Source organism: Mesoplodon bidens (genome assembly GCF_964165515.1).
Source record: "Mesoplodon bidens genome assembly, chromosome: X".
Classification (NCBI taxonomy): Eukaryota; Metazoa; Chordata; class Mammalia; order Artiodactyla; family Ziphiidae; genus Mesoplodon; species Mesoplodon bidens.
The window spans coordinates 96,206,630-96,222,191 of record NC_138163.1 but is presented as its reverse complement, the minus strand read 5'-3'; the positions used below and the strand labels follow the sequence as shown (position 1 = coordinate 96,222,191).

The 15,562-nt window shown below is 45.1% G+C and overlaps 1 protein-coding gene across 2 annotated transcripts in view; it reads right to left on the bottom strand.

Moving 5' to 3' along the window:
- Positions 1–3,543, bottom strand: part of DGKK (diacylglycerol kinase kappa) — a gene marked incomplete at its 5' end in the record, with an annotated part of 168,193 nt that extends 164,650 nt beyond the window's left edge. For both annotated transcript variants that reach the window (XM_081222801.1, XM_081222802.1), the window contains one exon: positions 3,013–3,543. In XM_081222801.1, the coding sequence (XP_081078927.1) occupies positions 3,013–3,543 (531 nt within the window). The remainder of the gene's footprint in view (positions 1–3,012) is intronic.
- Positions 3,544–15,562: the final 12,019 nt, after the last annotated feature.

The window sequence follows — 15,562 nt, the reverse complement described above, 5'->3', positions numbered from 1 at the left end:
TGAATAAAAATATAAACTGTCTTTCTTCAACCACAGCTGAGTGAAGGACAGCAAATATGGTCTACATATAAACCCCCACCCCCAAAGAGAGTTATAGCATTGTTAAAGAACCAATTCACACGTCTTTACTTACACTTGTTGCCACCAGGTGGGAGACCACGGCTCATTTCCTGGAAATTAAACCATTTCAGAAAGGAAGGAAATAGACAGGTTTGGTTCACAGACTGTTATCCAAGTAGGTATTCAGAAAGAAAACATGAGCCCCCCCCCCTTTCTCAGTCCCTACCCTCATGCTTGTCATAGATTTGCAACCAGCAGGTTCTGAAACCCCCAAAGAGAGCAGACCACATACTGGAAGATGTTGTTTTTTTTACTGCAGTATTGGTCGGCAAAGTTATCTGGGAGAAATCTGTAGTCTCATTCAAACCCCTTGTTTTGCTCACTTTATCCTTTGACTTATCAGGCTAGTTTCATGCAACTGGTACTGTGTCTTACCACGTAGGATTTCATTGTACGATGAGAGCTATATTTAGTTTTGAGCTCTAAGATTCTGTGTGTGTGTGTGTACACACACACACACACACACACACGTATGTCATTCCCAAAGCTTACCTCAAGGAGGCAGTGTCTGAGAATAATGCAACCCTAGCTAAGATGGCAACCTGTTTGCCTTGAATGTTAAGATGCAAGTCAGCTGGCTATGGGTGCTATTTGCCTGAGGAGAATGCAGCAGAGACTGGTCCTATCACTGAAGATCAGATGTTCTCATCTGCATCAGAGAGCAATTGCATAGCAACACCTAAAGTGTTGGAGAAGGGTTCCTCCCAGGAATTTTAGCATTTACCCAGATCTTTGCATCCTTCAAAACCCTCTAGGGTTCATTTATATGGCCCTTTTGAAGCCCACTCTGCAAGATAAGTGACTGAACAAAAGACCAGCTCTACTTGGCAAAATGAAACTGGGGGGAGGTGATCCTGGTCCCCTGCCAGGGCTGCCAAGTGCCCGTGGGTCAGTTGGCCAGCAAGCCTGAATGGATACTATGTAGAGGAAGCTAACCTGCCTCCCCTTACCTTGATCCTCCTTATCTGTCTGGCAATAGAAATTTTCTGGTCAAGTTGGTGGGAGATGCTTTCCCACTGTCACAGGGCTCATCCCTGGAGCTCCGGACCTCCAGTCAGTCTTCCAGAGACCAAAGAGGCCATACATTCGCTGACTATCCAGGTAATTAAGCCCTCAGGTGTCAGTTTCTCAGTCACGTGCGCGGAATGTCACTTAAGAAGACCGCAAGTCAGGTGGTCCTTATTGGTCTCCCTCTCACCAGCTTTATGCAAACTCTTCCAAAAAGACAAGAGCAAGCACCTGGTTAGGGTGACCTCCTAGGTCTAGCTGCCCCGCCCTTTCCCTTCTTGAGATCACTGAAGGGAAGGGCTGCTCTGTTGCAGGAAGGGTGTGTGTGCGTGCGTGTGTGTGTGTGTGTGTGTGTGTGTGTAGATCCACCCTCTGGTGAGAGCGGGGTTGTTGGATTAAATATATATATATATATATATATATATATGTATTAGTCTCCTACAGTTCTATTTTATTTCTTTTGAAACCTCTGCACCTTTTTATCCCTGTGAAACTTTTCCCTTTAGCGTTCCTCTTTCTCAGTCATTTATCATTTCAGTTATTTTGCAAATTCAAGCCTCCCTAGTCATAACTCAGGAAGCAACCAACCCTTCCATTTCCATTTAGAGATGCCAACCCCTGCACCCTTCCCCTACATTCTACAAGTGTACAGTCCAGAGCAGAAGGATTCCGAGCCATGTCCCTATGCCCTGCTAAGCAGCAGGATGGACGGGCATCGTTGGTGTGATGTGTTGTTTCTGTGTTTTGTTTTGTTTTTCTCTGGGGGGAAGCTAAATGAAGGCATTATTATGATTTTCACAATCTTGTGGAACAAAGTTTAGGAAAAACGAAGAGTAGGGGGAGCACAGAGAAAGCAAGAAAGACTCCTTCTGAAGAGCAGACTGGGTTTCGGGGTTTCAGGGTCCAAGGCAAGGACTGAAAACCTTCTTCCTCCTCCCTCCCCCGTGGGCGGGTGCCCGAGGATTCTCCATTGGTCTCCTTCCGGCTAAGTGCAACGTTTAAGAAGGCGTCTCTGAAGACTGGAAGAGATGAGGGTTCCCGTTCACATGCTCTCAAATACCAACTCATTTTCGTGTATCTAACCTGGGGCTCCTGTACCATTCCAACTGGCACCAGTGCGGGATGCCGGTTGACCGTTTGTGACGTGGCCCATCACTGTGTCACCGTGTTTGCACCTACCTGCCGGGAAATCCTGCAGACAGATGGAATGGTGGCTTCGACACACGCATGCTCTCCCCCTCCTCCCCTGCGAACCCTGCCCTTCCCCTGCAGTGCGCGTGGGCGCCGCCCAACCCCTCATCCCCACGCGGAGTACCAGCGCCCAGCAGCCAAAAGAGGCTCCGGGCCCTCCCTGGAGCGTTGCCAGTTGTGCCCCAGCTGAGGAACCCCCTCCCCAGTGGCAGGGAGGGGGCCAAGCAGACGGCTGCTGGTCCGCAGCTTGGGCCTCTGCGGCAGTGACCGCGGCTAAGAGGTGTATCCCACCGCCCCCCCTCCCCAATCCCGTCCCTGTGCACCTTGGGCCAGCCCCTAACACCTCTCTAGGTCTCTTGCGCTCCCTGGTCCGTCTTCCTCTTCTTTTTCAAGATATAGGCGCTCACCCCACTGCCACTTCTCCTCCTGAGGAAAACTGCTCCGACTCCCAACCGGTGCTATCACCCCCGTTTCTAGCCCCAAACAGCCCACTCTCACTTCCACATGTTGCTTCCCGCCTCCCAACCGCTTCCCACTCCCCTGGGCTCCCCCATCCCCGCATCTCTCCCAGCATCTTTGCTAGCCGGTGGCAACCAAATGGGATGCTAAGGGTGCGCAGAGTCCCGCAAGCTGGATAGCCATCCGGCCTCGCCTGGCTTCGTTCCCTCCCGCCCCAGGGGATCTTTTTCTTACCTTTATATTGGACAACGGCACTGGCGTTCGCGGCGATGGCGAGGTCCTTAGACCTTTCTCTGGAGCGACCACCGGACACTGTAATAGATGTGGTGCTGGGCTCGGCTCCGGACGGGACACTTGAGCCGGCTCACGGCAGGACTCTGTGGCTGGTTCTGTGGCTGGTTCTGGGGCCGGCTCGGGGGCCGGTTCTACGGCTGGTACTGGGATCGGCTCAGGGGCCGGATCTGGGGCTGGTTCTGGAGCCGGCTCGGGGGCTGGTTCCGTGGCTGGTTCTGAGATCGCTTCTGTGTCTAGTTCTGGAGCTGGTTCTGGGGTCGCCTCCGGACCGGGTTCTGGAGCAGGCTCTGGACAGAACTGCGGTGCCGGTTCCGGCGAAGGCGCGTGGAGCAGCTGAGGAGCTCGCGCCGGCGGTGCCGGCGGCGGCTTCGGCGGCGGCCACGGCGGCGGCGGCTCCGGAGACTCCGCGGGCTGCTCGCCAACATGAGGCGGGGGGGCAGTGCCCTGGGCCGCGGCAGCTCCGCGGTCCATGGCCGCACACCGCCTCAGGTCCGGGCAGCGGACGACCCTGAAATCGGAGGGCTAAAGTACCCTCGGGCGCCCCGCCCACCCCAGTTTGACAACCCCTTCCAGGGTGCCAAACTTTCCCCCGCCCCGCTCCATGGCTGGCTCCGCTCTGAGGTCTAACCCGGGGGCGCTCGGCGTCTCCCAGTGCTGGAACACGCCCCTCGGTGAGCGCACACCTCTTCGTAAGCAGCCACGGGCCCGATGGGCGGGAAGCAGAGGGGCTTGCGAACGCGGACTGGACAGAGCGCTTGATGACCTCCTAGCGACGCGCGGGGGGGGGGAACAAAAAGGGGAGAGGGAGTGGGGAGGCGTTGGGGGGGGTGTTTGGAGCCCGGCCGCGTTTAACCCTTTAGTGACGCGAATGCAAAAGAAAAAAAGAAAAAAAAAAAAGCTAGAAGCGAACTTGAGGGTCTTTGCGATCCCCCTAACCACTCAGTGTGAGCTGCTGCTTAGAACAGCTTCCATCCTGTGTCTGCTCTCTCACCTCAGCAGCAGGTGAACCTAGCCTCGGATCAACCTCTTGCCCCTCATCTCCAAGCCTCTGTGGGCAAGTAATCCTTTTTTCTAACCCGGGAAAAGAAATTAAGCGGCACGGGGTTGGGGGTGTTGCATCTGTGTGTGTGTGTGTGTGTGTGTGTGTGTTCAATCCTTTGGGTTGAAGTAAAATTCGTGTGTGTGTGTGCTCAATCCTTTGGATTGAAGTAAAATTTGTCCCCCGCCACAGTTTTTGCATTTCTGAGCTTTGCCAGATCCGAGAGGTTTGCCGTTGGGTCCAGGGTTTGGGGGTGCTTCGGGAAAGGTGTATGGTGAGGGTGGGTGGCAGCCCTGGCTTTCCGCAGCCTGCTGATGTAGCCCCGAGAGCCAGGCAAGAGTGCCCGGGTAGTGGCGGCTGGGTTGCGCGCTCCGGAGCTGAGGCTGCGCGGGTCTCCGCAGCGATCCGGGCGTCTGTCTGGCTCGCCTTTGCCATGGGAGACTACCTTTTGCCTTTAGCTGGACTTCCCAGGCATCAGGAAGACTTTTGACTGAACTCCTTAATGTGTGTGTGTGTGTGTGTGTGTGTGTGTATGTGTGTGTGTTGGGCTGGGGAAATTCACTGCAACACCCACACCTTTTTCACCTCCTGATACCTCAGAAGCACTCTGACATTAGGGCTGGAAGATTCTCTTGCGAAGAGGACGGCCAGTCCCTGCCGCAGCACCCTTCCCACCGCATCGGGAGACTTCAGCAGCTCTCTCGATTGTTAGTCACGTACACGTTCACATACATACAAACCATCACTTCAGTCGGACCTAGACTTTAGACGCCAATATACTGCAAATTTTCAATTAAAAATTGAGAAAACCACCCGTTGAGCCACTGTTGTGTGGGGGTGGGGGACGGAGCACCTATAAACCTAATTTGAAATATGACAAGTGAATTTATCTCTGACACACATAATACTGCAGTTGTGGATGGCAGCCTTCCTTCTGCAGCCCCTCCTTTCACCGTCTCCTCTCAGACCATATCCTACTCTAATCCCTCTTCTTCTGCCAAATGACAGTGACCCACCTGGAATTTTCTAGAACCTGCAGCATTTTTCTGTTCCCTACACCACGTCCCAGCAGTAGATAACACCGCTGAAGACAGTCTCACCTAGCCCCCTCCAAAGACCATAATCTCTGATGAGACCTGCATTTCCCAGATCCTCACTGAAGCATCCCAGCTTAAGCCCACTCTTCTGGAGAAGGGTTACACTGGTTGGCAGCTACTAAGCTAGTGGGGGACCATCCTTAACCTCTGGGGCTGGGAAAGTCCAGGGGAGGTGAACCCTGTCTATCAAGTTCCTCACTGCTGGCAGGCCTCCTTCCAGTAAACCCACACAAAGGGCTCATCCTCATCATCCTCCTTGCTGTCTTTCTCCTCTCTTCTATCCCACACTCCTCTCCTATCCCACACTCAAGCAGCCAAGCTGCTTTTAACCTTAAGGGTTCAGGACTGAAACATACAGATGCCAGGTCTGACCAGCCAGTAAACCTATGCTTGGAGCTCACTCCTCAGGCTTTCAGACTTTGGTGAAATCTCTGTCCTCAGAAGGGGCCATTATCTCACATTTAAATCTTATTTTCACTAAGCCCTGACATATTAGTTAGAAGGGCTGAAGGCAGAGGAGTCACTGAGTAGAATGGCCTCTTGAGTTAGAGAGTGATGGAGTGGGGTTTGGCATAGACCGGGTGTCGTCAAGCAGGACACCACCAGGGGACAACTTGGAGCTATTGCTTTATATATGTTCATTGATAATTCTATACTTAATCACAAGGAGTCCAAAATGTATGATGTAAACTCTTGCTGCAAGATCAGTTTGAGGGTGAACGTTAAAATAGTTTTTTGTGTCTGGCTTTTGCTCCATTAGGGTGGGTTACTAGACATATACTGGCTAGATTGTATTATGATTAATTTAATTAAAAAATTCTCAGCACATCACAAGCTGCCTTGTTGCCTTATGTTACAGCAACATTTTGTTTTGCTTTTTACTCTCTCCTCAGACCAGTGTTGAACATAATGCTTTGCATGGACCATGGTGTGGCGGGTGGGGGTGTGGAGGAAGGGGAGGATGGTTAGAATGCATTGATTAGTGTCTGACTTAGGGAGACACTTTTGCCATATCTTGTCTATACCTTCCTCTCCCCCATAGTCTACTGTTCTCTTAACAGAGGAAGCTTTACTTGGATGCTTGTGTATTTCCTTCAAAACCTAACCCAGGGCTGAGGCCATAGTAGGGATTCAAGAAATGTCTGATAGACATAGAGAATGGACTTGAGGACACGAGGAGGGGGAAGGGTAAGCTGGGGCGAAGTGAGAGAGTGGCATGGACATATATACACTACCAAATGTAAAATAGTTAGCTAGTGGGAAGCAACTGCATAGCACAGGGAGATCAGCTCGGTGCTTTGTGACCCCCTAGAGGGGTGGGATAGGGAGGGTGGGCGGGAGATGCAAGAGGGAGGAGATATGGGAACATATGTATATGTAGAACTGATTCACTTTGTTATAAAGCAGAAACTAACACACCATTGTCCAGCAATTATACTCCAATAAAGATGTTAAAAAAAAAAAAAGAAATGTCTGCTAAATAGATGGTTCATTACAGGTTACTGGTTAGGGTGCCTTTTTTTTTTACTGCATTGCTTTTAAACAGTATATGATATTTTAGATGATTGATGATCTCCTAAGAGGCTCTTTTCTAGTTGAACAATACTGACATATGGGCCAAGAGCTACATAAGAGTAAGAATGATGACCATCTTCACAGAGGCTTGTGTGGACATCGTTCTGGATGTCCCCGGGGCAGACATGGTCCCTAATCTGGGATTTTGGGTCATGTTATATATGTTGCCCAATCACGCTGGATGAAGGATAGATCACTACTGTGGGCTCATATCTTTGAGCATGCAATGTGCTATCTCACACCCACATCCAGCATTTATTTACCCTGATTCCACTGAAAATAAAGTCCATCCAAGTCAGAACAGAGATCCTTGATTTCAGGCGTGTTAGGAGTTCTGAAGAGGCAAAGGAGAGAAAACCCGAGAAATGTGGTAAAATTAAAGCTCTTATCCCTCCTTTTTAAAAATTTTCTTTTCACTGTTGAATGAGAGTGTGACACTGCAGAGCTAGAGTGCAAGCCCTCTTTACCATGACCAATAGCTTCCATTTTCCTAATCCCTCCCTTTAGGGAAGAAATAAGTGCCTCTCCTGAGTCTTAGCAGCTGCCAACCTCCCCCACTTCTGCCACCTTGGCAATGTGCAAAGCCAAAATAGCAACATTTATAATACTCTACTAAATAAAATAAAGAGATGGGATGAAGAACAGCATTTACTGAGGAAGGTAGAGGATTCAGACAATTAATTTCAATGGGATTAACATGCAAACCCATCATCCTTCACTTGCTCTAGTCTCTTAGGATTTAATTGATCCAGGATTGGGAGTTTAAAGTTAATACCTTGTATTCATATAATGCTTTTGCTTTTTAAAGTCCGTTCACATACATTATCTCACTTGAGCCTCACAACAAATGTGTGAGGCAAAGCAAGTCTGGACTTCCATCCCACAACCCCACCCCCTAACATTTTACAGACGAGAAAACACAAGTCCCTTGAGATTAAGTGATATGTCTTAGGTCACAGAGATAATTAGTGGTGGAACAAACATTTAGAACTTGTGTCACTCAACTCCCAGAGCATAGTGCTGAGTTGGGGGTTGTGAGACAGAGGCTGCATAAATCCTCTCCATGGCAAAGTGGGAAGCCTACCTTAATGCCCTTCTATTTCTCGAGTCTGTAAGAGGAGAAGTGATTCTTACATTTTTACCCTGAGGTTTCTCAGCTCTCACTCTTTCTCTAGATGGTAGTTAATGATCTGTAACCAAGCTCACTATAGGAGGTCCCTGTTTAGAGGAACCTTTTTGAATATGTATATTATATAATAATCCACCCAGAGCATGCTTCTTTTATTGGTTCTGTTTTTATATTTTCTTGAAGTGAAGCACTCCACAGTTAAGATGCATTTACTGCCAGTCTGAGGTGTATACAGCCCTCTTAGGTGCCATGGGGAAGGAGAAGATGGGGCAGAAATATTAGATGCTATCCTTTCCCTCAAGAATTTTTAGAAGTTGGTGGTTGAGATAAGACAAATACAGGTGAAAAACAATCCAAACACAGATATCAGTTTATGATTACGACACCACACTTTGTATTGTGTGGGGTGTGTGTGACAGTGGGAACAAAGTGTGACAGTGTGGAAAGGAAATTGCAAATGGAGTCAGGAACTCTGGCTTCAGATTAAGTTTCTACCACGAAACTCACAGTATGACCTTATACATATCATTTAATATCCTTGGGCCTCAAGTTTTCTCATCTGAAAAATGGGGGGGGGGAGGATAAAGTTGAACTTGATCAGCTAGCTTTAGAGTCTTTTCTAGCACAAAATATCAGTGACACTGTGAGTGAATCAGGGAAAGCTTCTTGGAAGGGCGCATACTTGAAGTAGGTCTTGAATGGTGCAGTTTAATATGGATCAGTAAGAAGGAAGTGGAAAGGAGAGGAGCAAGAACTGAAACCTGGTGGTGAGAATACGCCAGGCTGGTTGAGGTAGGGGACTGGACCAAGGATTGTTGAGAGATGAGGTTAGAGCAGAGTAAGTGGTAGAAAGAAGGGAAGATGTAAAAGACTCTGAATGCCAGACTGAAGGGTTTGAAGATTTGATTTTAAAGGTAATTGGGAACCAATGAATATTGAGTATAGGGGTGACATGGTAAAATGGTAAAACTAACTAGTGAGAAAAATTATCCTTGACAGTGTACTTAGTTTTGGAAGCATGTACAAATCTGCTTTGTTCCCCTTGAGCTGTCATCCAGTTAATTTGGGGTCATTTGTGAAATTATGATTCTTTCTTGATTTTTGTTGCAACCTCTAGTTCTGGGTCTGCGTTGCCAAGGCTGCTGACCTGACCTGCTTAACCACCTGCCTATACATTTGGATTCAGTCCATAATGTGTCATTTGGCTTCAATGGACTCAACATGCTAATGGAATTCCTAATTTGAAATTCTAACTGATGATGAATGCCCAGCAGAATGGAGGAGATGAGAAAAAAGTCTTCTTAGGCAGGCAGGAGTGGGATGGTTGTGGACCTGAAATCGTATTTTGTGATCGAGGACAATTTGAAGGAGGATAAGAAAAATGGATCTTTGTAGACGCTTTGACTTACTATGGTTTAGATATGGGGGAAAGCTGATGAGAAACAGCCATCCAGTCAAGAACTGCCAAGGACCTAAACTGAGCTTGGAGTAATAAGAGAAAACAGATTGCTCTTATGTCATAGAGAAAGTAGTGGTACAATTTGGTGTGACAGATCACAGGTGTGTGGGAGGGTAGGATGTGGGTGAGGGAGAGCATAGAGCTGATAGTATTCCTGAAGTGATGGTGTTTAGAAAGACTGGAAAAGATTCTTAGAACCCTCATGGTGTGTATGTCTTTATTCAAAAATGAAAAAAGATTCCTTTAGTATGGATTGTCCCCACACAAAATTAATTTATTACCCCACCACTGTCCACAAACACTTCTTTCTGGCACCAACCTGGTGGGCAGGGATGATGGAGGAGGGAGAAACAGGTAGGGAAAGGAAATTAAGAAAAAGAGAGGCTGGGGAGTTCCCTGGTTGTCCAGTGGTTAGGATGCAGAGCTTTCACTGCCATGGGCCCGGGTTCAATCCCTGGTCAGGGAACTGAGATCCTGCAAAAAAAAAAAAAGAAAAAAAAAGAAAACATTGATAAGCAGAACTGCTGTGATGAAAAGACTTGGGAAGAAAGGGAGCTTTCCTTTCCTCCAAAGAATTACCTACTGTGTTCTTAGGTGTCTCGTTCTCTCTTCCCCTGCAGTTCTCTTCTATTCCTGAGCATTAGCTCGAAATGCACAATTCATTGGCTCTGTGGGAAGAGGAAATTTCAGGCAAGAGTCTTTACACAGTGGAAGTGACTTTTGCAAGGACAAGGTGTCACATAACTCAGTTGTCTTGGGTGCAGATTAAAGCATTAAAAAGTCATTTCCAGGACCTCCCTGTCATATTCACCTTTTAGTTTTAAGTCCCTATCCTCTAGTTGTAACCTTTGGGGTCACTGCCACTTCGAGTAGGTTTTATTCCCTTTAACCACATTCCAAATGCCAGAACGAGGCTGAGTTCCCTCTCCTTTTCCTCTCTCAACTTCACAGGTCTCTGCCATAACAAGACCATTTCCCAACTGAGCCTCAGCCTTAACTTAGCCCTAGGGGCAAAATTGCAGTTGCCTGACCATTGTTTCTACCCAAGGGTTTTGGGGATTGCTTCATTCATTCATTCATTCTACAAGTAATTATTTAACATCTATTATGTGCTAAGTAGGCACTTGTTTGAATGCTGGGGATTCGCAAGTAAATTAGACAGACACCATCTCTGCTCAGATAACATTTATGGGATAGAGGCTGACATTAAACAGACAGGCAAACATAAAAACAAAATAAATGTTTTAGAGATGATAAATATGATGAAGAAAACAAAGCAGGATGGTGTGGTAGAAAGTGCCTAGAGGTCTACTTTGGTCAGTATTTTTACTCATTTGCCTAATCCTATAACATATGCAAAATATCAATAGTTTGGAATTACCTCACCAATACTACTACCAACAAACCTGCTAAATAAAGTTCGAGGTTTTTTCCACCAACTTTTGATTTGGCAAGTTTTCAGTTCTACAGAAAAGTTGCATGAATAAAACAGTGAACGCATATATTCTTCATTAATATTCACCAGTTGTCAACATTTTGTCACATTTACTTGATATCTATAAACTATCAACTTTCTCTCTGTCTCTCTCGCTCTCTCTGTCTCTGCTTTGAATCATTTGAAAATTAGTTGCAGACAAGATGACACTCCACCCAAAAGCGTTTCAGCATACATCTCATAAGAACAAAAACATTCTTGTACATACACAATATAATTACCATATTCAGGAAGTTTAACAATGACACATTAATATTATCTAATATACAATATATATTAAAATTTCTCCAATCATCCCAATAATGCTTTGTATAGCTTTTTAAAAATAGAAGTAGTCGGGGCTTCCCTGGTGGCGCAGTGGTTGAGAATCTGCCTGCTAATGCAGGGGACACGGGTTCGAGCCCTGGTCTGGGAGGATCCCACATGCCGCGGAGCAACTAGGCCCGTGAGCCACGACCACTGAGCCTGCGCGTCTGGAGCCTGTGCTCCGCAACAAGAGGCCGCGATAGTGAGAGGCCCGCGCACGGCGATGAAGAGTGGCCCCCGCTTGCCACAACTAGAGAAAGCCCTCGCACAGAAACGAAGACGCAACACAGCAAAAATAAATAAATTAAAAAAAATAGAAGTAGTCAAATCATAAATTGCATGTAATCTTGTCTCTTTAGTTTCCTTTAATGTAGACTAGTCCCAGCTTTTATTTCTCTTTCATGACATTGATATTTTTGAAGAGTCCAGGTCAGTTGACTTTTAGACTGTCCCTCAGTTTGGGTTTGTTTGATTGTGGAAGGCATCTCTAAAGGGGCAGCTTTCAGCTGAGTCCTGAATGAAAAGGAGGATCCAGCCATGCAAAGGTCTAGAGAGAGTGATTCCTGGAAGAGGGAACAGCAAGCACAAAGGCTCTGAGATGGAGACAAGTTTGTTGTGTTTGAGGAAGAGAAAGTAGACCACAGGGGCTAGAGTCTAGATATTAGTGGAGCAGGGGAGTGGTATGAGGTGAAGGAAGATAGTTAGGCATGATTCAGATCATGATGAACCATATATATCATGGGGGAAGAGTTAGGATTTTATTCTAATTGCAATGGTAAACTACTAGGAGTTTTAAGCAATTTGGTGACATAATCTGATTTGAATTTTCTTTTAAAAGTAGTTTTTATTTTCTAAAATTTTTACTTTAATATGCAGTTTAAAGAAACAAATAATTATTTGTCACAGCTGTCAGTGCTCCCTCCCCCCATTATCTACTCCTCAAAGGCAACTACTTTGAACTCCTTTAGCCAAATAACATACTTATAAAGCTAATACATAATTTCCAGATTAAACCATTCTATGGAAAAGGAGGGTTTGGCTCATCATCACCATCAACTCCCATGCACACACAAACACAAACTTCCCATTTCACCACTCTCCCGGTATAGTTTATGTCATAATTTGATTATGTCCATATTCAGTGTTTACATTATTATTACTATGGAAATTCTATTCACAGTAGAGTTATGTAGCATGCTATGATTACCTTTCCTTTCTTGCACATCTGTTTGTTTTTAATGGAGCTGATAATTGTCTTGTTTATTCAATTTCTTAATTTTCTATATACTTAACATTACTTCATGTATGACCTGTTCTCCAACTGACTAAATCTTCTCCTAATATGTGAAGATTGAAAGCATTGAGAACATTGGCTCTTCTATCAATTTCATCTTCTGGGAGACATCCTTTTGAATTTCTCCAACATGACTTATTTGCTCTCTAGATCTGTGGCACTGTGCTCATCCTGCAATATCCCTAATAATTTTGAAAGCATTGCTTCGTTGCCTCTAGTTCCTAACTTTTGAGAAACCTGAAGCCACTCTTATATCTGATCTCTTATAAGTGACCTTTAGTTTTTTTCTTCTCTGGAAGTTGTTAGGTTCTTTGTTTTGCCTTTAATGTACAATGTCACACTGATATACCTTAGCACTTGTCTTCCATTGTGCTGGGCATTTTTGTGGACCCTTTAAATTTTAAAACTGTCTTTTAATTCTGATAAATTTTAAAACTGTCTTTTAATTCTGATAAGTTTTCTTGAATTATTTATTTCATATTTTTCTCTCCAATTTTTTCTGACTTCTTTTTCTGGAAGTCATATTATTTTTATGTTGGACTTCCTGGACTGATCCTGTAATTTGCTTATATTTTATTTTCTGTTTCTCTTTGTCTGTTTGTCTGTTTGCTCTACTGCTAGGAGATTTCCTCAGTTTTATCTTCCAACCCTTCTGCAATACTACAATGCAATTCTGACACTAACTACCCAGAGTTAGCACAGACTTCACTGGTTAGGTGCATAGTTCCCAACAAAATTGCCCTCTTTTCATATACCAGCCACAAATTCAGGGGTCCCCAGGTTACACACATTTCTGACCAGCTGACTACAAACTTAGGGGTTCCCAGTGCCCCCTCAGATTTGGTAATTCCCTAGAAGAACTCACAGAACTCAGGAAAGTGCTATATTTACAATTACATTTTTTATTATAAAGCATGCAAATCAGGACTAGTCAAATGAGGAGACCCATAGGTTGAGGTCTGGGAGGGTCCCAAAAGTGGAGCTTCCATACCCTCCCTCCCCTGACTCCATGGGATCAGGATACATCATTTTCCTGGCATATCAATGTATTCACCAACCAGGAAGCTCACCTGAACTTTGGTGTCCAGAGTTTTATTGTGATTTCATTATATAGACATGTTTGATTGAATTATTGAACTCATTCTCCAGCTCCCCCTTCCCTCCCTAGATATCAAGTTGGGCTTATATAATCTGACTCAAAGCCCTACTTCTCTAATCATGTGGTTGGTCATTCGAGCATGAGCAGCGCCCATCCTGAAGCTATCTAGGGGCCCAACATCGGTCACCTCGTTAGCATAAATTCAGGCACAGTCCCAGAGGTCTACCATGAATAACAAAACACTCCTATCATTCAAGAAATTCCAAGCGTTTAGAAGCTCCATCCCAGGAACCTGGGGTAGAGACCAGACAAATTCCTTATTGTACAACACTTTCTAATAATAAATTCAAGATCAGGAATTTTTAAGAGTAAGTTTTTGTTCTCTGAGTATCCTTTTCTTCCCTTTATATATCGTCCTATTCTTGGTTGGTGGATGCAATAGCTTCCTGAATCTCTGAGGATAATAATGGTTATTTTTTTTCTCTCTATTTCTTTTAATTTTTCGTTTATTTGTTGGTTTAGATCTCTATCCTTGATATCAGAGGCTTTCCTCAGATACCTCATCATCCTTGGCTTTCTGCTCATATTTATGAGTAGGTTCCTAAAAAATGTGATTAGAAGATCAGGGTGCTTAGCTGAGACTTGTAGACTATGAGTGCACTAGTTTTCAATTGCTGTGTAACAAATTACCACAAACTTTGTGGCTTAAAATAAGACACATTGATTATCTCACAGTTTCTATGCATGAGGAGCCTGGCACTGCTGGGTCTTCTGTTCAGGGTCTCACAGACTGAATCAAAGTGTTGGTCAGGATGCATTCTCATCTAAAAATTTGACTGGGGAAGAATTTGCTTTCAGGCTCATTCAGGTTTTTGGCAGAATTTATTTCCTTGTGCCTGTATAACTGAGGGCCCTGGCTTATTGCTTGCTGTTGGCTGAAGGTCACCCTTAGGTCCTAGAGGCCACCCACAGTTCCTTAAGGCTACTGGCAGTTCCTTGCCATGTGGGCTTACCCAGCATGACCTCTCATTTCATCTAACCCAGAAGAACAGACCCTGGCTCAGCAGAACCTTATATAGCATAACTTAATGATGGGAATATATCTCATCACCTTTGCCATATTCTTTTGGTTAGAAGCAAGTCACAGGTCCAACGGCATTCAAGAAAAGAGAATTACACAAAGGTATGAATATCAGGAGGTGGGACTCATTGAAGATTACCTTAGGGTCTATTTACCACAATGGACTTCACTGCAATATGATCTGGCTGAGTCATTTCATTGGACAACCCCTTATGCAAGCACCTTGAAGGCTTTTCTTGGATTTCTCATATTGCCAAAGAATAATATTCCAATACCCTGCCGGGCGGTTGTCTGACTGCCAGCATTCTGAGAACCAAGTGGGATAAAGGCCTAGAAGTCTCAACAATCAAAACGTAAAATTTTTAATTTGTCTGTTTCCCATATAGTACCTCTGCCTCAACTGTGCTCAATGTTCCCCCAGTCCAGAGAACCTCTGTTTTACTCTTCTCCAGAGAATAAGCCTCACATCTTCTCTGGGGGGAGGAGGGCAGAGAAGCTGTAGAGGGCATCTTGGGATCTAACTGCTTACTAAAAATTTCAAGCAATATTCTCCTTTTCAGCCTCATGTTCACCTTCACTTACAGAAGTACTTCTACCACCAATTGCTGAGCCTTTGGAAGTTTTTTTTTGTTTGTTTTGAATCATGTAGCTTATCAACTTTCCCCACTTTGGATTCAATTTCCTCAGGTCTGCTAAGGCAGTTTTACTTGTATTTCTATTTTCTAGCTTCAAAAATTATATTGTTATCGTCATCTCTCCCCAAATTACTGTCATTTTGGTGAGTTTGCCAAAGGAGTGGAGGTAAATGCATGTGTTCAAATTTTTATGGCCAATGGGATGTCATAATTTACATGCTAAGCAGATTACACTGACCTTTTTGTGAAGAATGGACTATGAGGGAGGAATAAGAGAAGTT